At 43.9% G+C, this 24,518-nt stretch overlaps 1 protein-coding gene across 1 annotated transcript in view; it reads left to right on the top strand.

Annotated features, from left to right (window-relative positions):
* Positions 1 to 10,984: 10,984 nt before the first annotated feature.
* th2 (tyrosine hydroxylase 2) overlaps positions 10,985 to 24,518 on the top strand; it is a 30,528-nt gene continuing 16,994 nt past the window's right edge. The window contains exons 1-5 of the mRNA XM_070901500.1: positions 10,985 to 11,206; positions 18,258 to 18,432; positions 22,397 to 22,485; positions 23,177 to 23,244; positions 23,934 to 23,984. Of these exons, the coding sequence (XP_070757601.1) occupies positions 10,985 to 11,206; positions 18,258 to 18,432; positions 22,397 to 22,485; positions 23,177 to 23,244; positions 23,934 to 23,984 (605 nt within the window). The remainder of the gene's footprint in view (positions 11,207 to 18,257; positions 18,433 to 22,396; positions 22,486 to 23,176; positions 23,245 to 23,933; positions 23,985 to 24,518) is intronic.

The raw sequence follows: 24,518 nt of genomic DNA, 5'->3' as shown, positions 1-24,518 counted from the left end.
CGACTAGTTGCACAGATGACCCATCTAGTGGCACAAAGGCTCATTATAAATATTAGATCATCATCTGAATCTATCCTAATTCTTCATAACTTTCATTCCATTCATAAAATCATACAGCACAGAAGTAGGCCATTCGGCCCATCGTGACAGTGCCGGCTCTTTGAAAGAGCGATCCAATTAGTCCCACTCCCCCTGCTTGTTCCCCATAGGCCTGCAATTGTTTCATTTAATTCCCTTTTGAAAGTTACGATTGAATCTGCTCCCACCGCCCTTTCAGGCAGCGTGTTCCAGATCACAACAACTCACTTCGTAAAAAAATCTCCTCCCCTCCCCTCGAGCTCTTTTGCCAATTATCTTAAATCTGTGTCCTCTGGTTACCGACCGTCCTGCCCCTGGAAACAGTTTCTCCTTATTTACTCTATCAAAAACCTTCATCATTCTTCAGTGGATATTCATCTGTTGAGATGTCTGCGCTCCTCTAATTCTGCCCTCTTGACCATTCCTGATTATAATCACTCAATCATTGATGGCTGTGCCTTCAGCTGCCTGGGCCTTAAGCTCTGGAACTCCCTCCCTAAACCTTTCCACCTCTCTACCTCTCTCTCCTCCTTCAAGACGCTCCTTAAAATCTACCTCTTTGACCAAGCTTTTGGTCACCTGCCCTAATTTGTCCTTATAAGAACATAAGAACATAAGAAATAGGAACAGGAGTAGACCATATGGCCCCTCGAGCCTGCTCCGCCATTCAATAAGATTATGGCTGATCCGATCATGGACTCAGCTCCACTTCCCCGCCCATTCCCCATAACCCCTTATCCCCTTATCATTTATGTGGCTCAATGTCAGTTTTTTTAATCTCATAACACTCCTGTGAAGCGCCTTGGGACGTTTCACTACGTTAAAGGCGCTATATAAATACAAATTGTTGTTCCATTCAAAGCAGTTTTTGTACTGGATTTAGTCGGGTTTTTAATGCTGACACAGGTCTTGCACATCGAGCATTAATTCTAACGTAAACTTGGTAAACCCATTGCACCTAGTCATCAGAAAGATACAGTGACAAATCGACATTCCCATAACCAGGTTTAACCAACCCAGCCGTTTAGTTGGGCTTGTCATTGGCTGCACCGCAGGACAATGTGGCACTAAGGACCTCTAAGGCTACTGCAAAGGCAGCTTTAAAGTTATTAATCAACACAGGATCAGAAGGACTCCATTCTGGGCATCAGGTACCTGCAAGGGGGGAGAACTCAAGAGGGGGCAGAGAGGATTTACAAAGATGATACCAGAAATAGACATATCAGGAAAGGATGAACAGGCTGGGTCTCTTTTCTCTTGAAAAAAGAAGGCTGAGGGGTGACCTAATAGAGGTCTTTAAAATTATGAAAGGTTTTGACAGAGTGGATACAGAGAAAATGTTTCCACTTGTGGGGAAGGGCATAACTAGAGGCCATCAATATAAGATAGTCACCAAGAAATCCAATAGGGAATTCAGGAGAAACTTCTTTACCCAGAGAGTGGTGAGAATGTGGAGCTCACTACCACAGGGAGTGGTTGAAACAAATAGTATCAATGCATTTAAGGGGAGGCTGGACAAGCGTATGAAGGAGAAGGGAATAGAGGGTTATGCTGATAGATTTAGATGAGGAAAGACAGGACGAGGCTCGAGTGGAGCATAAACGCCAGCATGGACTGGTTGGGCTGAATGGCCTGTTTCTGTGCCGTATATCTGATGCATTCCCATGTTAAAAAAATCTCTGCTCTGACCTTGCTTTACGCTCATTTGTTTTAAACTTGGGCAGATGGTGGGGGGGCGGGGGGAGATTTTCCTGTTATTGCATCTGGAAAATTGACCCTACTCAGTTTTGGCCCATGTGCTGAGCCCAGGTGATCTAAAATACTCAAGACCCATAGCTGTGTACGTTCTGCAACCCTGCGATTGTGGGTTCATATCTCTGCGATTGCTAATGCTACCTAGCCACCTCACTCAGCCCCTTTAGTAAATTATAATATGTTACTCCATCACAGTGTTAATGTAAACAGCATAGGAGCTAGGACAGATCCTGCAAAACTCCATCAGTCACTGCAACCCTCCCACCACCCCCCTGCCCCCCGTATACTCTGTTGGGATATTAAACATGCCAAAGACTCATTCTGCAGATAAGAATTGTTTTGAAAATGTATATAAAATGAGTGTGTTTTGCTGGGATTGCTCTCTTCCTCTTAAGTCACGTGTGATCTCAAGGCTCTTAGAAATGTCGACTGTCCAGATTGGGCCCTTAGCCCCAGAGTCCATGCTCCTTTGTGATGCTCAGTGCCCGGCAGTGCAGCTAGTGTCAGCTGCTGCTGCCCCGTTATAATAGGGCAATATCGCTACTTTCAAGGCACCACCTGAGACCCCTTTTGAGCAGAAGCATGTTTATGCAAAATGGTAACAGTTTAATGCTTTGAACCTTTCTTCTCCCTCCCCCCCCCCCCCCCGCCCCCACCACCGCTCCACTCCCATTCTGTATCTCTCTTCAAGCCTTTTTTAAACCAGGCATTTTTTTGTACCATATTCTGTGTCTTTCACTATCCTCATTGAAATATTACAGTAAGGTTGATGCTATAGATCAGGGTTGTCCAAGCTTTATTTTTCGAGGGCCTTATAGATGTGTAACATGAAGCATCAAGAACCATATATAAAGTTTAAATTAACATTCCCCTCAATTGGATCTCTTTGATATTGACCCATCTTGGTGTTCTGAACTAGAGATCGCCGCAGATGTAGCAATCAGATATGCGTTTTATCGGCCAATATCTAATAAAATAGAACAAACGTTCACAAAGCTATTCCAATTAGCAATTGGGGCAAAGTTGCTACTAACCTTTCCCAAACCTGCAGGTCTAAACAAACAAACAAGCCAGTCGGGAAATATAAGCAAGATACAGCGTAGGCTGCAACGCTGAAAAAAGACATAAAAACGTTGGAAAAGCTCAGCAGGTCAGGCAGCATCTGTAGAGAAACAGAGTTAATGTTTCAGGTCGATGGCCCTTCATCAGAACTGGAAGGTGTTAGAGATTTAACAGCTTTTAAGCAAGTAATGCTGGCTTGCTTACTGACGAAAGGCCATCGACCTGAAACGTTAACTCTGGTTCTCTCTCCACACTGCTGAGTGTTTCCAACATTTTCTGATTTTTAATTCAATTCAGTCGGAAATATAAAAGCGGCCCGACATAAAGTGGATAGGAACGACCTATTTCCCTTAGCAGAGAGGTCAATAACCACGGGGCATAGATTTAAAATAATTGGTACAAGGATTAGAGGGAAGTTGAGAAATTTCTTCACCAAGAGGGTGGTGGGGGTCTGGAACTCGCTGCCTGAAAGGATGGTAGAGGCAGAAACCCTCACCACATGTAAAAAGCACTCAGATGTTCACTTAAAGAACCGTAACCCACAAGGTTATGGACCAAGAGCTAGAAAGTGGGATTAGGCTGGATAGCTCTTGGTTGGCCGGCGCGGACACGATGGGCTGAAATGGTCGCCTTCTGTGCTGTAATCTTCTATGATTATTTGATATGAAATAGGACTGGGCTACCTGGGATTCAAGGGCTGGATTATCAGGGTTGAGGGTTTGGATATGCCTCATGGGCTGAAGTTTAGACAGCACCTCTGTAGTCAATAGATATTATAAATCTATCATGTTGCGTTAAGAGATTTTGAGAAAGTAAATTTCTTAATAGTTTTAAGCTCTTAGAATTAATATATGAGTATGTAGAATTTAATATAAATTACTTAAGGATGTTTTAGGTCCAACAGCTGCTGCAGACACTCTGAAGCGAAGAACAAAGTTGCTTTTCAACATTCCTTGTTTAACCGAGGACAATATTGTTAAAGAGTTTTCAGATGTTGCAGTATATCGTTATTCTTTTTTGAAGTTTGCAACATATTCTCATTTTTGGGTGATATCGAGTGCTCTGTCTCCTGGTTGTTGACATATTTATAGAAACAGTCGGCAGAATTGAAGTATTCAAATTTTCAAACTTTAATGGAGTTTCTTTCTCAACGTTAATTTCACTACTTGAGGTAATTACTTTACAACAGTGGAAGATGGTGACTGACATTGCACATCCATACCAGCACCACACAAAAAAGCAAAGCATTGAAGAGGCTGCCACCAATGTTCCCTTTAAGCTGCGCGGCCCAGCAGAGGTCTGGAGGTCCTGCGCAGCCAGCTCACCGGCTTTTCAATGCACGATATTTTGAATGGGCCACGCACCCCAAAAAATTTAAGAAAATATTGGCTGCCACTAATATTTCTGCTTTAGCGATGCAATCCAACATACCAATGGTCTCACTACAAAAATATATAGGACATGCGTATTATAAATTGAGCACGAAGATGTAATGTAAAAATGAAGTGCGTGTTATATCTGTCAATATCATAAATGTATTGTTGTATCTAATAAAATAGTGTAAAGGTTTAAGAAATTGTGAAATATTTCCTTTTACTTACTGAGGTATGTCATATTTTCACAGTCTACATTGTAATTTATACCAACAAAGTATAGCACGATGATTCTTGCGGGTTTCAAAATAGTTAATCCTTACACCAAATCCTTTGTAAATTCCTGTCTTTTACTCTTAGAAGAATTATACCTCACAGCCAGGAACTCAACCAAATAAGTCTTGTGTCAAAATGAGTATGTAGAAACATCCACATTTCACAAGACTTTATTGTGCCACATGCATACATGTATGCAATGTATTGTAACTGTGGTAACTCCAACATCTATTTGAAGATTCAATAGAAACATAGGACCAGGAGGAGGTCATTCAGCCCCTCGAGCCTGTTCTGCTATTCAATTAGATCATGGCAGGTCTGTGCCTCAACTGCATCCACCCGCCTTGGCTCCATATCTCTCTGTACCCTTGGCTAGCAAAACTCTATCGATCTCAGATTTAAGATTATTAATTGAACTCGCATCTGCTGGGTTTTGTGGGAAAGAAAATATGCACTCTGATCACTTTCTATCAAAGCATTTCAGTAACTTACTAAGTACACTGCTGGTGCGCTGTACCATGAATTGGGCTATACATATTTAAATGCGGGTCTTGGTTCTGATTTTCACTCCAAGCTAGCAGAGGCCATTTGAATCCTTCTTAGACGGTCCCTCATATTGGGCACTTGTACATCATCGATTTTCATCACTCCAACATTGGCTGCCGTGCCTTCTGTTGCCTGGGCCCTAAGCTCTGGAATTCCTTCCCTAAACCTCACTGCCTCCCTTTCCTCCTCTAAGGTGCTCTTTTAAAACCTACCTTTTTGACCAAGCATTTGGTCACCTGTCCTAATATCGTGTTTGATAACGCTCCTGTGAACCACCTCGGTACAGTTGACTTTTTTAAAGGCGCTATATAAATGCAAGGTAATGTTATTAAAATAAAAACAGAAGATGCTGGAAATATTCAGCAGGTCAGGCAGCATATGTAGAGTTATGCTCTAAACAGACATAAACAGAGTTAATGTCTCAGGTCGCTGACCTTTGTATTAACGTTTTATTGTTGTTTCCTGACTATGCGGTTAATAATGTGACTGGGTTCTAATGAGCCGGACTTTTGTCGAAGTAAGGGCTGATCTTAAATGTTTACTTCCATCGCAGCAGAGTTGTGGCCTGAGGCTTGGGAGATCAGTGAAATTGGGAGAGTGCAGGAGACAAGAAAATCTGCCGCGGTTTCAGCAACCAGAATGTAGAATACTAAAAGATCTAACGGTAATAATGACCAAGTGTGCGGGCATTCGCTTCAGATTCGTCTTAGATTCGCTTTAGCCTCTATCTAAATGATCCTTAGCTCACAATGAACATGTTTTAATATATCAATTAATTATTGTGAATCAATTGCTATAAAAGGTAAGGTGCAAATCCCACCACTGTAGACTGGGAATCACCTACCCTCAAGGTTGCTTTCCATTGCTGTGGTGCTGAAATTCAAGATTCACTGGGATTGCTGTTCGTGTCCCAATCTATCGGCCCAACTCCAGCCTTTCATGAATTAATTCCTGCTGTTTTTGCAATATCTTTATGACTCGAGATCTTTCTTCTATTTCCTGACCATCGTTCCTTTGTAAAAAATAATTTCCTCCTGCTTCGAAGCTAACGCAATACTGGAACCGATGCGGTGCAGACGCTAACTGTATATAAAGTTTAACATTGGCTCTGCATATTGCATATTATATTGAGTCCCCAGTTCAGAAACAGGACATTCAGCTCCAGAGGTCCATGCCGATCTTTATGCTCCACACGAGCCTCCTCCCGCCCTAATTTGTCTCACTGTCAGCCATGGCTCAGTGGGTAGCCGACTGGACTCTGAGTCAAAAGGTTGTAGGTTCAAGTCCCAGTCGTGTAAAAATCTAGGCTGACACTCCCAGTGCAGTGTTGAGGGAGGCTGCACTGTCTTTCGGATGAGACGTTAAACGGAGGCCCCATCTTCCCTCTCAGGTGGATGTAAAAGATCCCATGAACACTATTTCGAAGTAAGAGCGGGGGAGTTATCCCCAGTGTCCTGGGGCCAATATTTATCACTAAAACAAATTATTTGGTCATTATCACATGGCTGTTTGTGGGAGCTTGTTGTGCGCAGATTGGCTGTTGCGTTTCCCACATTACAACAATGACTGCACTCCAAAAGTACTTCATTGGTAAAGAGCTTTGAGACTTCTGGTGGTCGTGAAATGCTCTATATAAATGCAAGGTTTCATTTTTTCCACCCTATCAACATATCCCTTTATTCCTTTCTCCCTCGTTGTTTATCCAGCTTCCCCTTAAATGCATCGATACTATTCGCCTCAACCATTCCCTGTGGCAGCGAGTTCCACATTCTCACCACTCTCTGGGTAAAGAAGTTTCTCCTGAATTTCCCATTGGATTTATTCGTGTCCCACTATGTTATATCTGACTGTAACGGTTATAAAATTATACCGGTATGTCCCTTCCTCCCTTAATAAAGATTACATGAAATACATGATAACATTGACTATATTTGTAAAGTCCTGTGCAGCTTGTCACCCTGATGACTGATAGATGTGTCGCTCAGAACATGACACATTGAAATACTCGATGTAAAATAACGGTATCTCTGCTTCTTGGGGTGCTGTCCATTTCTCACTGGCCCTCTCTCTGCCCCGCACTATTCTATATCTCGTGGTGTGTTCGCCTTTAGCTGCGCCTCTTTCGCTCTCGTTCTCTGTCCCCTCTCACTTTCTCAAACATTTCTCTTCCGACTTTCTTTGTATCTGAATTATTAGTCTCTTTCTCGCTCTGTGTATTCCACCTCCTCATGCCCTAAATCCGTAGACCGTTTCCGCCGAATATTTTAAATATACAACGAAAAATTCTATTTTATGACCAGTAATTTTTTTTCTCTCGCTCAACCGTATTCTTCGGAAATCCAAATATTGAATCCCAAACCTAAGCGTTTTATAAAGTCAGAAACTGAACGGTTCTCATTGAAAGCGCAGTCTCCCCATCCAGCGACTGTCAGAGTCCTCGCCATCCAATTGAGCAAAGTCCCAGTGCAAAAACCGACCGATATATCGCAGTCCCTCCATCCCAACACAAGCCCAACTCAACTCCAAATACAGCACCTTGTTGGGGAAACATTTCACTCAGTATTTGGGGTCTTATTGCAAGGCGCGCGCTCGGAATTCGACAAGGAAACTAGTTCTCAGATTGTGATCTAATCCAAATAATAATTGAACTGGCTCAGCGAAAGTCTCAGCGATGTATTAAATCCATAGATCAATTGAGTTGGAATATAGAAAGAAAGAGCCTGACATATTTTAGTAAAACTGATTGTGAAGCTGTAACTGAACGCTGCCTTATTCTGATGAGGATGTCAGTCATTTTATATTCGCCCTTGAACTATTCTCTCGCCATTTGCAGTGAGCATGAACTGGGGGGGTTTGAAATCCCTCAGCCAGACTTCAGAGTCGTTGGTACCCAAACACTGGCAAAATGTATTAGCCTCACTGGACAAGAATAGATAGCAAGACTGAACTAACACAGATATTGTATCAGTCCAGTTAGATTCTCAAACGGGAAAGCGACTGGAAGCTCAAGAATTAATTTGTACAACTTGAGCGCGCCTCAACTCTCATTGAAAGGATTTTGCCCCAAAGAATCAAACTCAGAAAAAAAAACGTTTTCTTCACGTTATTATTCCCGTACAGAATATATCAGCGAAACGGATCTTTCAGGCGCTTTACCAGAGCTACCGACGGAAGCCCTGCTTGTGTTATGCCTCGCCGCGGCGGGCTGTTCTGTCTGGGAGTTGGGATTTCTCACCTGGCAATGGTTTCTAATCTGTTCCGAGCAATTTTGGCCGAGGACGAGTGTCTATTTCACGAGACAGATTCTGGGGCAGCTTGAAATAAATACCAGGAAAGGTTGCCTTTTAATTAATTGTAATTATTCATTTTTAAACACACACACACATATACACACACATATATAAATATACACACCCATACAGAATCCATCTTTCAGATGAGACGTTAAACCGAGCCCTGTCAGCTGGACATAAAAAAATCCCGTGGTACTCTTTCGAAGAAGAGCAGGGGAGTTATTCCCGGTGTCCTGGGGCCAATATTTATCCCCCAGCCAGCACCACTAAAAAAACAGATTATCCAGTCATTATCACATTATTGTTGGTGTGAGTTTGCTGTGCGCAAATTGGTTGTCACTTTTTTTTAACATTGCAACAGTGACTACACTTCAAAAGTACTTCATTGGCTGTAAAGCGCTTTGGGGCATCCTGCCATTGTGAAAAGCGCTATATAAATGTTTTCTTTCTTTGTTTTCCTTTCTATAATAGAATGATGCAGCACAAAAGGAAAACCAGATATATAAATATATGCACACATATATATACACACACAGATGTATACACACAAATATATCAAACACACACACACACATATACACATACACACATATATTCACATATATACACACACATATATATACACATATACACACACATATACACACACATATATACAAACACACACATACACATACACACATAAATTCACATATATATACACACACACACACATATATATATATACCCATATAGAATCATAGACTCATAGAATAACAGAAGGTTATTTATCTAATATAGACATACACACATTTGTGCGCACACACAGATATATATATATTTAGAATTGCATCGTGTCTTTTTATTTTATTACATGGATGTGCATGTTCTATATCAATCGTATAGCTTGTTTAAAATCTTTGTGTAGTGATTTACAGAGCGACGCAATTCGTTCCATCATTTCTGAAATGGGATGAGAATAAAGCCTGCAACCCGGCGCCGTGTGATCTTTCAGCTAAGCCCAGTGACTGAGCTCGGCGATCCAGTCAGTGCGATGCCGTCCCAGGACGGTGCCCGCCGAATGCAGGTATTAATTACCCCAATCATTGATGAGCTGGCCCAGGCAACGCCGTCCTTAAATGGTCTGCTCTCGTTTCCCTTTTTGCAATTTCTGATTTATTTGGTGGTGAAATTTGGCCGATTAAAAACCTCTCGCTCGATCAGTGTCTCCACCGCCCTTACAGGAAAAAAAAAGTGATTGCAACGAAAACAGAAATTAGAAATACTGGAATTGTGAAATAACAATAGAAACGGTGGTGAAGACTCGATTGGTCACTCGGTGTCTGAAAAGGGGAAAAGACAGATTCATAATATAAACAGAAAATGCTGTAAATCTCAGCGTGTCAGGCAGCATCTGTGGAGAGAAACAGAGCTAAGGTTTCAGGTCGATGACCCTTCATCAGAAGTGGCACATGTTCGAAATGGTGAATGTTTGGAGAGCGGATTTGAAGTCTCCGCACAGACTAAATGTCAAGCTCTGGTCGCTGAAACACTTGTTCTGATGGAGACTCTCACTGACTTACAATGCTCCCGTATTTTTCACCGGCTGCAGCTTGACTCGGGAACCCTCACTCACAATGTGACTTCTGCTAGTTATCCCTCGGCGGTTTGAGGGAGTCCCCGGTCAGATTGGTTTCAGCACCCTGGCCAGCGCCCGAACAGAAGGAATGGAGTGAGCCCGGACTGAGAGAATAGATAGCGAGAAAAGAACGGCATTGAGTGATAGGGAGACCGAGCACGGATGATGGATAAGGATCAATATATAAACAGCGAGCAGCGAGCAACGCGTTTCAGCTATTTTGTGAATTTCAAAGTGAATCACTTTTCAGAATTCTAAATACAAATGGATGACACAAGCCTTAAAACGTATAGTAAAAAAACACTCTTTTATCCATTTGTAGCGTTAACAAGAGCAAGCGTTTACAGAACCCTTTATTAGGAAATCCCAGGGTTTCATTGCCAATCGGTGAGTTTGCAAATGCAATGACTCAATACAAAGAAGAATACTTGCATTGAAACAGCGCATTTCACGACCATCCAATGTCTTAAAGCGCTTCACAGGTAGTGAAGAACTTTTGGAGTGTAGTCACTGTTGTAATGATAATACAGACAACAGAAAGGCAATGGTTAAGGTGAGTTGGACTATTTTTACAGACAGGGTGGAAATGAATTGATTTCAAAGTTCTGGTTTGGTAATTCCCCTCCCGTTGTTCGCCTCCCCTCGCTTCATCCGGTGTCTTATTGTCCCCACTGAATCCTGCGAAATTCTCCAACATTGACAGCTCTTCAATATTCAAGATCCCATTATCTTTCGCAAATTGACGCACGGTGCCATTTGGACCTACCCACACGTTTGCGTAAAAAAAGATTTCCATAAATAACGCGCCAAGTCCCAATAAATAGAGGGTACCCCAGACAGAGATTCTCCACTGTATCGAGCTCTGGGTGACAGGCAGCTCACTCCTCGCTCTCCCTCTCGCTGACAGAGAATTGGCCCCTGGGCTTCGGAGATTCAACGTCTGCAGGTTGCTCCGGGCTGGGCTGTGAATCGCCCATTCCTGAATGAAGACCGAAGTGAGTCCCCAATACCTCCCAGAGAGGAGCAAGAGCCTGGTGGAGGGTGCTCGGGGGAGCAGAGAGCTGGGCAGCTCGGTCCCCGAGCTCGCTGACCATCCGCTTGGCTTCGCCATGGACCAGGAGGGAGGCAACGCCGTGGTGACCGTCATGTTTACTCTGCCAAACGCCAAGAACTCTGCTCTCCCCCGCGCCGTCACGATTTTCGAGGTAGGTTTCGCTTCTTGGCTGGTTTGAGTGTTCGTTTTCGTGGGACATCCAGTTATTTTATCTACAATTAACCAAGGAGATATCTCCAAGGTCACTGCCCTTGGTGAGAACGTCGGGAACGTCCCTTCTCTTGAAATCTTGAGGTTTTATTTTATTGCTGTGTAATTAAAAATTGTAAAGACATTTAAATAAAAGCAGAATCAGGGTTGGCCCATCAGAGAAGAGATATCTTGAGATGGGTGGATCACTGCTCCTCCAAACTTGGAGTGTGAACACAGAGGGAAATTCGCATCTGACTAAAGCCTGGATTTCAACCCCAACCTGAAGGTATCTGGTCACAGTGTAAACACTACCTCCATACCCTCCGCGATTTTATTTCCAGAGCTATAAATCGAGCTGGAGCGCCAGGGCCTGGAACATCATGGCAAAGTTGCGGTGAATGGGGTACGGGGCCCAGAAGAGGCGAGGGCCCAGGGGCAGCACGGGCCAGCCCACACTGCGATATGTGTGCGCACTAGGTCCGTGCAGCAGAGCTGGTCTCCAGTCGTCCTGGTTAACCCTCACCACTGGATAAAGACCTCGCTCTGTCGAGCCCGTGTGGTGGCTGATGTGCAACGGTCACCACACGTTAAAAAAAATCCACTCACAGGCATCTTTCGCCCCCTCCATTGGAGTTTCGGGACTGGAACATCGGGTGCTTCATTGAAACATCAGTGAACTCTCGTGAAAGCAAGTGACCCTCGTTCGAAGGACCACCTATGATGATGACCCTCGGCGAGCTAGAGAGGCATTAGCACCTCATTGTGCACAATCTCAATGCAACCTCAGTGTTTGAATGTACAAGAGTAGGGTTTAACGAAAGGCCTATATCTGAACATCTCCTAACACTCACACCCCCTTCTGGAAAATATGCATAAACTCCACGCCGATCTCGCTGAACTAGAGGATTTACTCTCCTGTATTAGTGCGTGGGTTAACATGTTGGCATAAAATTCCTGTTTGCGCCATTTTACACAGTCATTTGCATCTTTATAGTAAACATGTTAAATAGCAAACCAATGAATTATACACCAACACATTAACTAGTGTAATATCAGGGGGAATGATTGTTAAAAAGTGAAAGCAAAAACCTACCATCAGTCCTGTAGTTTTTGGTACTGTCAGACTCCTAATTAATAGCCACCTTATTCTGCTATCATGACCATAACTGATTACAGGTAAAGCAAGAAATATGATTGAAAGTTCAACAACTCACCAGACAAAATGTACAGCACAAACATCTGAGCAAGGTTTATGGCAGTCACTGCTTTTCCAATTTAGTTTGTGAGCTGATATTTAACGTGGTTCATTATTTCAAAATTAAGCTGTTTTATCATATCTTAGCCTGAATTCTGCTCAGACCGGCTGAGATATAAAAGATCCCATGGCATTCTTGTAAAGAAGAGTAGGGGAGAGCTCCCCAGTGCCCTGGCCAATATTTATCCCTCAACCATTCACTGCAACATTCACTCCCTCCACCACCGGCGCACCGTGGCTGCAGTGTGTACCATCTACAAGATGCACTGCAGCAACTCATCAAGGCTTCTTCGGCAGCACCTCCCAAACCCGCGACCTCTACCACCTAGAAGGAAAAGGGCAGCAGGTGCATAGGAACACCATCACCTGCAAGTTCCCCTCCAAGTTACAAACCATCCTGATTTGGAAGTATATCACCGTACCTTCATCGTCGCTGGGTCAAAATTCTGGTGCTCCCTCCCTAACAGCACTGTGGGAGCACCTTCACCACACAGACTGCAGCGGCTTAACAAGGCAGCTCACCACCAGTTTCTCAAGGGCAATTAGGGATGAGCAATAAATGCTGGCCTTGACAGTGACGCCCACATCCCAGGAAATCGCTAAAACAGAAGATCTGGTCATTCATCTCATTACTGTTTGTGGCAGCTTGCTGTGCGCAAAATTGGCTGTCGTGTTTGCTACATCACAACAGTGGCTACGCGTCAGGAGTGCTTCATTGGCTGTGAAGCACTTTGGGACATCCTGGGGCCAAGAAAGGCGCTATATAAATGCAAGTTTGTTCTTTCTCTTTCTTGTGAATGGCCAGGCTATCTGTTTTAGGTGGTGATGCTTCGTGGAGATATATTGGCCAGGCCACAAGGAGAGCTCACTGCTCTTCTCTGAAGAGGACCATGGGATCATTAACATCCATCTGAACCGCTACCACAGGCAGATGAGATTTCTCTCTTTAATAGGTTGCTGCCAAATGGTTGCTCTAAGGGGTTGTTTTTGGCCTGCTGGTTGTAACTAGAACAGTATATTCAGCTGACAGCCTGCTGGCATCTAACATGTTAAAGCAGCCACCATCAGCAGTGAAGAGAGAGCTGGAAGATTTCAGCATGAATTGTATCTAACAATAATTAAGATCGCCATTAATGAAAAATGAATTACTTTTCACTAAATAAATTTAACAAAAATTATTTGCAATGAACTAAATCATTACTCTAATTAAATATTTTTGAAAAAATGATTAAAACTTTAAATATTTTATAATTTTATAAACCACACTAATGGAGAGTTAAGGTGGGTCAGGTTGCTAAGGAAGTTGAACATGTGACTTGCACTGTTGAGGCCAACACTCTATGTCAATTTTTTTTAAATTGGCAGTGCAAAGTTAAGGTCAACGTTTGAAAATACATAGAGATTAAATAATGATATTCTCCACTTACCAGCATGCATGAAAGGACCTTGAGTGAAATCTTTTAAATGTAAAAGATAGATTTAGTGTTGAGTGTTCCGAATTTATGAGTAACCATGGTTACTGTCATTGTATAGATTTTTCTCCGCTCTGAAAGCAAATGGGAAATCATAGTGTCTGAAAGATGACCTTGGCATTATCCCTTGCCAACAACACGTTGTACAATCTGCCACAGGCAATTATACTTAGGCGTAACATATGGATACGACTCCCAGCAGAAGTGGTTAATGTTGCATTAATGTCCGGTTTAGAAAGCGGCTGAGGGTTGCAAAGGATAAGTGCAGCTTGGCAGTGATCAAATGTTATGTGGAACACAATGGTCACTGAAGCAATGGGAACAAGAGAATGGACCCAAGGAAGACAAGAATTCAAGGTTAAATCTAAAGTGATCCAAGGTTAATTCATCAAATACCTGAAATTCATCCAGTTCATACAATTCATGCTCCAATTGTTCTTCATGCAGAGGGATGACATTTCTGTGCGAATGGTCACTTATTGCTCTTATCTCCCTGTAAGACCTGGGCGACATTCAGGCTTGGGCTGATAAGAAGCAAGTAACATTTGCGCCACACCAGTGTCAGACAATGACTATCTCCAACAAGAGAGCATTTAAACACCGACCCTTGACATTCAAGGGCATTACCATCACTGAATCCCCCACCATCGGCATCATGGGATCACCATTGAGCAGAAATTTAACTGACCAGCCACATAAATATTGTGACAACAAGTGCAGATCAGAGGCTGTGCATTCGATGGCAAGTGTCTCAACTCCTGACTCCCCAAAGCCTTTCCACCATCTACAAGGCAAAAGTCAGGAGTGTGATGGAATACTCTCACTTGCCTGGATAAGGGCAGCTGCAACAACACTCAAGGAGCTCAACACCATCCGGACAAAGCAGCCCACTTGATTGGCACCCCATCCACTATCAAACTTTTTAGCCTGTATGTACAAAGTCTAACAAGGGAGGGGGTGCTTCTGGATTTAGTTTTAGGGAATTAAGCTGGGCAGGTGGAAGTGGTATCAATGGGACAGCATTTTGGTGCTAGTGATCATAATTCAGTTAGATTTAGGGTAGTTATGGCAAAGGACAAAGATAGAACAGGAATATAAGTTCTCAATTGGAGAAAAGCCAATTTTACAAAGCTGAGATGGGATTTAGCCAAAGTGGGCTGGAAACAGCTACTTGATGGTAAATCAGTGTTAGAGCAGTGAGAGACATTCAAGGAGGAGATCCTGAGGGTCAGAACAAGTATGTTCCCTTAAAGAAAAAGGGTGGGACTAACATATCTAGAGCCCCCTAGATGTCAAGGGATATACAGGGTAGGATAAAGAAAAAAAGGGAGGCTTATGACAAATACCGACGGCTCAATATCGCAGAAAATCTAGAGGAGTATAGAAATTGCAGGGGTGAAATTAAAAAGGAAATAAGGAAAGCAAAGAAAAAGAATGAAAAAATATTGACAACTAAAATCAAGAAAAATCCAAAGATGTTTTATAAATACATAAAGAGCAAGAGGATAATGAAAGAAAGACAAAAGCCTATTGGAGACTTTAGCATTTTTGAAAATGGATAAATCCCCAGGCCCAGATGAAATGTATCCTAGGCTGTTAAGAGAAGCAAGAGAGGAAACAGCAGAGGCTCTTACCATCATTTTCCAATCCTCGCTGGTTACAGATGCGGTGGCGGAGGACATGGAGGACTGTTAATGTTGTACCATTGTTTAAAAAGGGAGAAAGGGATAGACCGAGTAATTACAGGCCAATCAGTCTAACCTCGGTGGTGGGAAAATGATTGAAAAAATTCTGAGGGACAGGATCAATCTTAATTGAGAAAGACACGGATTAATCAAGGACAGTCAGCATGGATTTGTTAAGGGAAGGTCATGTCTGACTAACTTGATTGAATTTTTTGAGGAGGTAACAAGGAGGGTTGATGAGGGTAGTGCATTTGATGTAGTGTATATGGATTTTAGCAAGGCTTTAGATAAGGTGCCACATGGCAGACTGGTCACAAAAAAAGTAAAAGCCCATGGGATCCAGGGCAAAGTGACAAGTTGAATCAAAAATTCGCTCAGAGGCAAGAAGCAAAGGGTAATGGTTGATGGGTGTTTTTGTGACTGGAAGGCTGTTTCCAGTGGGGTTCTGCAGGGCTCAGTACTAGGTTCCTTGCTTTTTGTTGTAGGTATCAATTATTTAGACTAGCATGTAGTCGGTATGATTAAGAAGTTTGCTGATGATACAAAAATTGGCCGCCTGATTGATAATGAAGAAGAAAGCTGTAGACTGCAGGAAGATATCACTGGGTAGGTGGGCAGAATAGTGGCAAATGGAATTCAATCCGGTGAAGTGTGACGTAATGCATTTGGGGAGGGCTAACAATGCAAGGGAATGCACAATAAATCGTAGGACACTGAGAAGTGTAGAGGAACAAAGGGACCTTGGAGTGCATGTCCACAGATCCCTGAAGGTAGCACAACATAGATAAAGTGGTTAAGAAAGCATACGGGATACTTGCCTTTATTAGCCGAGGCATAGAATGCAAGAGCAGGGAAGTTATGCTTGAACTGTGTAAAATACTAGTTAGGCCACAGCTGGAGTACTGTAATTCTGGTCACCGCATTACAGGAAGCATGTGATTGCACTGGAGAGGGTACAGACGAGATTTACGAGGATGTCGCCTGGGCTGGAGAATTTTAGCTATGAGGAAAGCTTAGATAGGCTGGGGTTATTTTCTTTGGAACAGAGGAGACTGAGGGGAGACCTTATTGAGGTGTATAAAATTATGAGTGGCTTCAATAGAGTGGATAGGAAGGACTTATTTCCCTTAGCAGAGGGGTCAACAACCAGGGGGCATAGATTTAAAGTAATTGTTAGGAGGCTTAGAGAGGTTTTGAGGAGAAATATTTTAACCCAGAGGGTGGTGGGGGTCTGAACTCACTGCCTGAAAGGGTGGTAGAGACAGAAACCCTCACCACATTTATAAAGAACTTGGATGTGCACTTGAAATGACGTAACCTACAAGGCTACGGACCAAGAGCTGAAAAGTGGGATTAGGCTGGATAGCTCTATGTCGGCCAGCATGGACACGATGGGCCGAATGGCCTCCTTCTGTGCTGTAAATTTCTATGATTCTATTCCTCCTTGGTGCTGGAGAATTTGCTGTATATTTACAGCCACTTCTCACCTTTTCCCTCAAGATCAGGTTGTACTCTATGCCAGAGGGGATCTGAATTAAATCCAGATATGCTTTCATATTCTTCATACAGATATCAGCGCCTGGCAATATAACATGTGAAATAAAAATCAATGAGTTCAGAAAATGCAAGCACCCTAGCACAACACACAGTACTGGGAGATGGTTTAAGACGGGTGATATCGAATCATACGCCCCTCCCATTAAAAAGAGACTTGCATTTATATAATGCCTTTCATAACATCCCAAAGGACTTCACAGCCAATTAAGTACTTTTGGAGTTTGGTCACAGTTGTAATTTAGGAAATGCAACAGCCAATTCATGAACAACAAGCTCCCAGAAACAGCAATGTGATAATGACCAGATAATCTGTTTTAGTGATGTTGATTGAGGGATAAATATTGGCCAGAACACCGGGGATAACTCCCCTGCTCTTCTTAAAATAGTGCCATGGGATCTGTTATGTCCACCTGAGAGGGCAGACGGGGCCTTGGTTTAACATCTCTTTAAAATAGTGGCCATAAGATCTTTTAACATCACCATGACAAAGCCTCAGTTTAACATCTCATCTGAAAGACAGCACCTCCAACAGTGCAGTGCTGGGAGTGTCAGACTAGATTTACATGTTCAAGTCTCTGGAGTGGGACTTGAACCCACAACCTTTTGACTCAAAGGTGAGGATGCTGCCCACTGAGCCACAACTGACCTCAATGGAAAGGCAAATCCGCTGTGGCCAATATTGGGTGCTAGTTTGATTTCGCCCATTTTACCTCGGGTTTCCACAAGCCTCCTGGATTGTCCTGGAGTCTCCGAGAATGAATGAATAATCTCCTGGGCACTCTTGTGAATAATGTAGGACAAAAATCAAAGGACCGGTCAAAAAAATGTGCTATTTTGATTTGCTTTGAACGTCTTCATTTATTAATGATATTGAAAATGGGGTAAAAAGGCTGTTGGCAGCGGGGGTCACCTGATGAAAGCTCCAGGAATACATCCAAGCAGAGTTGGTGACCCAAGGTTTGCACCCTCGCCCAAAGTCAAAATGAGCCCAAGTGTGTCTGGAGCAGAAGGATTGATGAACTTGATGATTTGGTTTTGCAGGAGTTTGAGGCTCGAATCCAGCACATGGAAACCAAACCAGTCAGAAAGGGCAAGAATGGGGCGGATGATCTGGATTTCTTCATCCAATGTGAGGTCCACAGTTCCGGCGTCAATACTCTGATAAACTCTTTAAAAAGGGTGGCCGAAGGTGTCAGTGCCAGCAAAGAGGAGAAAGGTAAGGACTTCGTTCATGGGTCACTGCTCAGGAGACTCATACTGAAACCCAGTTTGACAATTGTTTTACACTTTGCTTATAGAAGGTTGATTCTATACCATAGCTTTACCTTTGGTGCAAAGCAATTTCTGCTTCATGGTGACTCCCTCGATCTGGAATCACAACTATTTTATAGGAAACAATTAAATCAAGTGCCCCCTGATTAAAGGGGGAGGTGGGAGGAACACACCAAACACTTTCAAACAAGTGCCCCCCTTGTTTTTTTTTGAGGGAACAGCTCTACAACTATTTTTGTGAAAACAGTTAAATCAAAAGCCCCCTGATTAAAGGGGGGGAGGAGTGGAACACACCAAAGACTTTCAAACAAGTGCCCCCTGGAGTCACAGCCCAATCTGACTCAGAGCGGATGTGGGGTGGGACTCCTCGGATTCGGCGCCTTATGAGGTCTAAATCCAATCCAGCAAATATAAGAATTGGTATGGGGTGCCTCAAAGCTACTGGACACATCTTAACCCCACCTGTGGGGGTCCGTGCCACATGGCAGATATGGAGATTCACCAAGGCTGTGCAAATGGGCCGCTGCCTGGCCGAAATCACAACTGCGGTCAATAGGAGGTTGAAGAAAAGAGTAATAAAGTGATATTAGTTAATTAGTTAGTTAATTAGACATTTCGTTTGTTAGAGATTCTTGTACCTGTGAGCAGTCAACCTCCTTCTTCAATGGTTCACAACAATATGTTTTGAGTCAGCATGAGACGACATGCAAGCCGTGATCCTGACCAACGGATCCACCACAGATCCAATTCACGTTCCGACTGGGGTCAAGCAAGGCTGAGTCATTGCAACAATGCTCTTCTCGATCTTCCTTGCAGCAATGCTACATCTCACCATCAGTTAGCTCCCCGCTGAATTGGAACAAACAGGAAACTGTTCAACCTCTGCCGCCTCCAGGCCAGATCCAAGGTCGTCCCATCCTCTGTTATTGAATTACAGTACGCAGACGATGACTGCGTCTGCACACACTCGGAGGCCGAACTCCAAGTCATCGTCAATACCTTCACTGAAGTGTACGAGAACATAGGCCTTATACTAAACATCCATAAGACAAAGATCCTCTACCAACCTGCCCCCGTCACACAGCACTGCTCTCCGATTATCAAAATCCATGACGAGGGCCTTGGACAATGTGGACCATTTTCCATATCTTGGGAGCCTACTATCAATAAGGGCAGATGTCGATGACGAGATCCAACACCACCTCCAGTGTACCAGTGCAGCTTTGGGTTGCCTGAGAAAGAGAGTGTTTGAAGACCAGGACCTCAAACCCAGCACTAAGCTCATGGTCTTCAGAGCAGTAGTGATACCCACCCTCCTATATGCCTCAGAGACATGGACTATTTACAGCAGGCACCTCAAAGTACTGGAGAAGTACCACCAATGCTGCCTCCACAAGATGCTGCCTCTGCAAATCCATTGGCAGGATAGTTGCATCAATGCCAGTGTCCTCGCTCAGGCCAACATCCCCAGCTTCAATCAACTCCATTGGACAGGCCACGCCGTCTGCATACCCGATACAAGACTCCCAAAACAAACACCCGACTCGGAGCTCTGACACGGCAAATAAGCCCCAGGTGGGCTGAGGAAATGCTTCAAGGACACTCTCAAAGCCTCCTTGAAAAACTGCAACACCCTCACCAACACCTGGGAATCCCTGGCCCAAGACCACTCAAAGTGGAGGAAAAGTATCCAGGAAGGTACCGAATACCTCGAGTCTTTACGCTGAGAGCATGCAGAAGCCAAGCATAAACAGCGGAAGGAGCGCACGGCAACCCAAGCAAACCACCTACCCGTCCCTCCAACCACCGTCAGCCCCATCTGTGACAGCGACTGTAGATCCCGCATTGGACTCATCAGCCACATGAGAACTCATTTTTAATGTGGAAGCAAGCCATCCTCGACTCCGAGGGATTGCCTAAGAAGAAGCATGAGACACTTTATAGTAGACAGAACAGACTTTTTTGACTCCTAGGATGATGGATCAACTCAACCTGGATCAGAAAGTGGCTCTTTGGCTTCACGTTCTATTTTTCAAGCCTTCCAAAGAACTATTGAAAACCATGCTCCTCAATACACCATATTTTGCCTACATCAAAGGTACACATCATAGATAAGACCTCATGACATCTCTATTCACAAATCCTTTGAAGTCACTCTATTTATGTAAATGGTTGTACCGGTAGTTGTTTACTCCAAAGCTGCTTCCTTTAAACAGTCTATGTGACCTAACTCTTCCCAACCTCTTTGAAGAATGGGCTTCATCAACTGTTATCTTTCTATCCGACAGTGAATGGATCCCTCTACCTATGTTTATTACCCTAAAGTTACACTTTAATTACTCATGGCTGATGCCATTACTGTCATTTATTTGCTTACACAAGCACTTTTCATATCAGAAGACAAGCTATATTTTCCTCTCATGACAGTTCAAAGCCATCTTGTTTATCTTGGAATACACTAACCCTAACCCAAAATACAAAGAAGGTCGACTATTTGCCCTTAACTCCCCATGATGTCCAACACACATCTCTCCAGGACGTCCAACAGTACCTAGTGGCCCATTTCTTCCACTGCTGTCTGTCCAAAGCAAGAGATTTGTCTCTATCCGAGTCCCATCTCCCCTCACATCCAGCAGATCGGGTTCTCCACAGTTGACTTTTCTATTTTTGCAAGTCTGTAACAGACCCTGTTGTCTCTGCGATGCTTGGGATGTTTGGGTCAGGAAAGACAATTTTACATGTGAACAGGTCGATTGCCTGACTCACAGCCCCCTAACAAGAGGGAATGGCCTTTAGTTTAGCTCCTACTTTTAGACCTTTCGGGTTTAGATGGTTCAACCAGGAGTTATACTCTTGGCAGTGCAGCTCTCAGGGTCATAGGACCACCTAGTGCCTTCCCACCATGTTTAGGTGCAGTCCATAGGGATGGGAATATGGGAACAGGGCGACCACAGGCAATTAGGACTACTGCTGGTGTGGAGGATAAGCACCATCACGGACTGGTTGGGCCAAACGGCCTGCTGTTGTGTTGTAATGTCTATGTGATTCTGTGTGCAGTTATCAGATCCATCTACCCATGTGCTAAGACTGTATGTATAGTCAGTCTGAAGCAGCTTCACTTCATACTGACTACACAAAGCTGTAGCATAAATCTGGAGTGTCAGCAGTGGCTCAGCTGACACTCTCTATTCTGAGTCAGAAGGTTGTGGGTTCAAGTCCCACTCCAAAGATTTGAGTGCAAGAATCCCGCTGACACTCCAGTGCAGTGCTGAGGGAGTGCTGCACTGTCAGAGGTGCCGTCTTTCGGATGAGACATTACACCGAGGCCCCTCTCTCAGGTAAAAGATCCCATGGCACTATTTTGAAGGAGAGCAGGAGAGTTCTCCCCGCTGTCCTGGCTGATATTTATCCCTCAACCAACATAATAGAACAGATTATCTGGCCATTAGCATATTGCTGTTTGTGGGAGCTTGATGTACACAAATTGGCTGTATTGTTTCCTCCATTTCAACAGCAACAACACTTCAAAAGTACTCCATTGGCTGTAACATGCTATGGAACACCCTGAAGTCGTGAAAGGCACTATACAAATGCGAGTCTCTCTTTTCTTTTGGAGTGGTCAAGGGGCTCTGATTATGGATTTGCATGACACTAGATTGAATCAATTTGTCATTTAACTGCTCTCAGCAGGGAGCCACAACTGTCTGGAGTGCATGACAGGGAACCCGTGAGATCCTCCTCACCTTTCTCCATGGGAAATGGATGGAAAATAGTCGGGTGTCGGTACACCCTAAACATCCAAAAACGTGGGGCCGGGAGCACTCGATTGCGAAAATGTTCCCGCTGCAGTATAAACCCAGCCCTAAATCACTTTGAATGTTTTAAAAGCGATGTGTTTTCTTTTCCAGTCCCATGGTTTCCCAGAAAAATACGAGATCTTGACAGGTGTCAACGTCTGATTACCAAATTCGAACCAGATCTGGACCAGAATCACCCAGTAAGTTTGTTACTGTATTGGACCTCTGTGTCCGGGAGATTGTTATTGGGCCGGGTACAGCAGTAATCCAATCACTGGGACGGCCTCAACTGGAGTATTGTGTCCAATTCTAGGCACCGCACTTTAGGAAGGATGTGAAGGCCTTAGAGAGGGTGCAGAAAAGATTTACGAGAATGGTTCCAGGGATGGGGAACTTCAGTTACGTGGATAGACTGGAGAAGTTGGGGTTGTTCTCCTTGGAGCAGAGAACGTTGAGAGGAGATTTGATCGAGGTGTTCAAAATCATGAGGGGTCTGGACAGAGTAGATCGAGAGAAACTGTTCCCATTGGCGAAAGGGTCGAGAACCAAAAGGACACAAATTTAAGGCGATTGGCAGAAGAACCAAAGACGACATGAGGAAAAATTTTTCACGCAGCGAGTGGTTAGGATCTGGAATACACGGCCTGAAAGGGTGATGGAGGCAGACTCAATCGTGGCTTTCAAAAGGGAGTTGGATAAGTAGCTGAAGGAAAAAAATGTGCAGGGCTACGGGGAAAGGGCGGGGGGAGTGGGACTGGCTGAGGTGCTCTCGCAGAGAGCTGGCACGGGCTCGACGGGCCGAATGGCCTCCTTCTGTGCTGTAACCGTTCTGTGATTCTATGATTCTAATCAGTGGGTAATGGCAGTAATTAATTTTTTTTCCCAATTAAGGGGCACCATGATCTGGAGTACAGAGAACGCAGATCTCAAATCGCAAGTCTGGGAGTTAACTATAAGCAGTAAGTACCTCTCATTCCATCATTGATCTTATATTAATTCCTAACAGATCATTTATTAACATTTCTTCAAAACCAAATCATCAACTCTGCAACTTTTTCTGCTTGATGAAGCTTTAAATCTAGAATGAGCTTTTATTTTTGAAGTGTTAATGCGAGAGTATTCGTCATGGATAAGTCGGTTGCACTCTCACCTCTGAGTGAGAATATTGGTGGGTTCAAGTCTCACTCCAGACACTTGAGCATAAAACCTAGGCTAACACTTCAGTGCAGTGCTGGGGGAGTGCCACACTGTCTGAGGTGCCGTCTTTCGGATGGGATGTTAAACCGAGGCCCCGTCTGCTCTCTCAGATGGATGTAAAAGATCCCACGGCACTATTTCGAAGAAGAGTAGGGGAGTTATCCCTGGTGTCCTGGCCAATATTTATCCTTCAATCAACATAATAAAAAAAGATTATCTGGTCATTACTGTAGTGTGTGGGAGCTTGCTGAGTGCAAACTGGTTGCCACGTTTCCCACATTACAACAGTGACTACACTTGAAAAAGTACTTCATTGGCTGTAAAGCACTTTGAGATGTCCGGTGGTCGTGGAAGGTGCTATAGAAATGCAAATTAATATCAAACAAATCTTTAACTGTGGACTGAAAGCTGAGGTGTTGAGAGCTGAAATTTGATGTGTCTTTTTCGATAGGGGAGATCCAATACCCAGGGTGCAGTACACAGCAGAGGAGATAGCGACCTGGTGAGAATCTCTCTTGTAACTTGCAGAATGTTGGCATTCTAGTGGGGCATTCATACCACGGGTAATTGGCTTGATAAGGGATTACAGCGGTTATGGTACTGGCCTGAAAACCCAGACAGTCCTGAGTTCAAATCCAACCATGGCAAGTCAATAAATGTGGTCATTTGTTGGACTGACACCAGATACAAAATGACCATGAAAAGCTGCCGGATTGTCATAAAAACCCAGCTCTTGACTCATGTCCTTCAGGGAAGGGAGGAGCCTGCTTCTGGTTACACAGGAACAGGAGGAGGCCATCCAGCCGCTCGAGCCTATTCCGCCATTCAATGAGATCATGGCTGATCTGTACCTTAAGTCCATTTACCCACCTTTGCTCCGTATCCCTCGATACCCTTACCCAACAATAATCTACCCATCGCGGTTTTTAAAATGGCAATTGGCCTCCAGCATCCACAGCCGGGGGCGGGGTGGTGGAGAGTTCCAGACTTAGTCACTCAGAAGGTTGTGAATCTTTGGAATTCTCTGCCCCAAAGG

The sequence above is a fragment of the Pristiophorus japonicus genome, chromosome 15, assembly GCF_044704955.1.
Source record: "Pristiophorus japonicus isolate sPriJap1 chromosome 15, sPriJap1.hap1, whole genome shotgun sequence".
Lineage (NCBI taxonomy): Eukaryota > Metazoa > Chordata > Chondrichthyes > Pristiophoridae > Pristiophorus > Pristiophorus japonicus.
The sequence above is the reverse complement of the archived record's forward strand: the minus strand, read 5'-3'. Positions and strand labels throughout refer to the sequence as shown.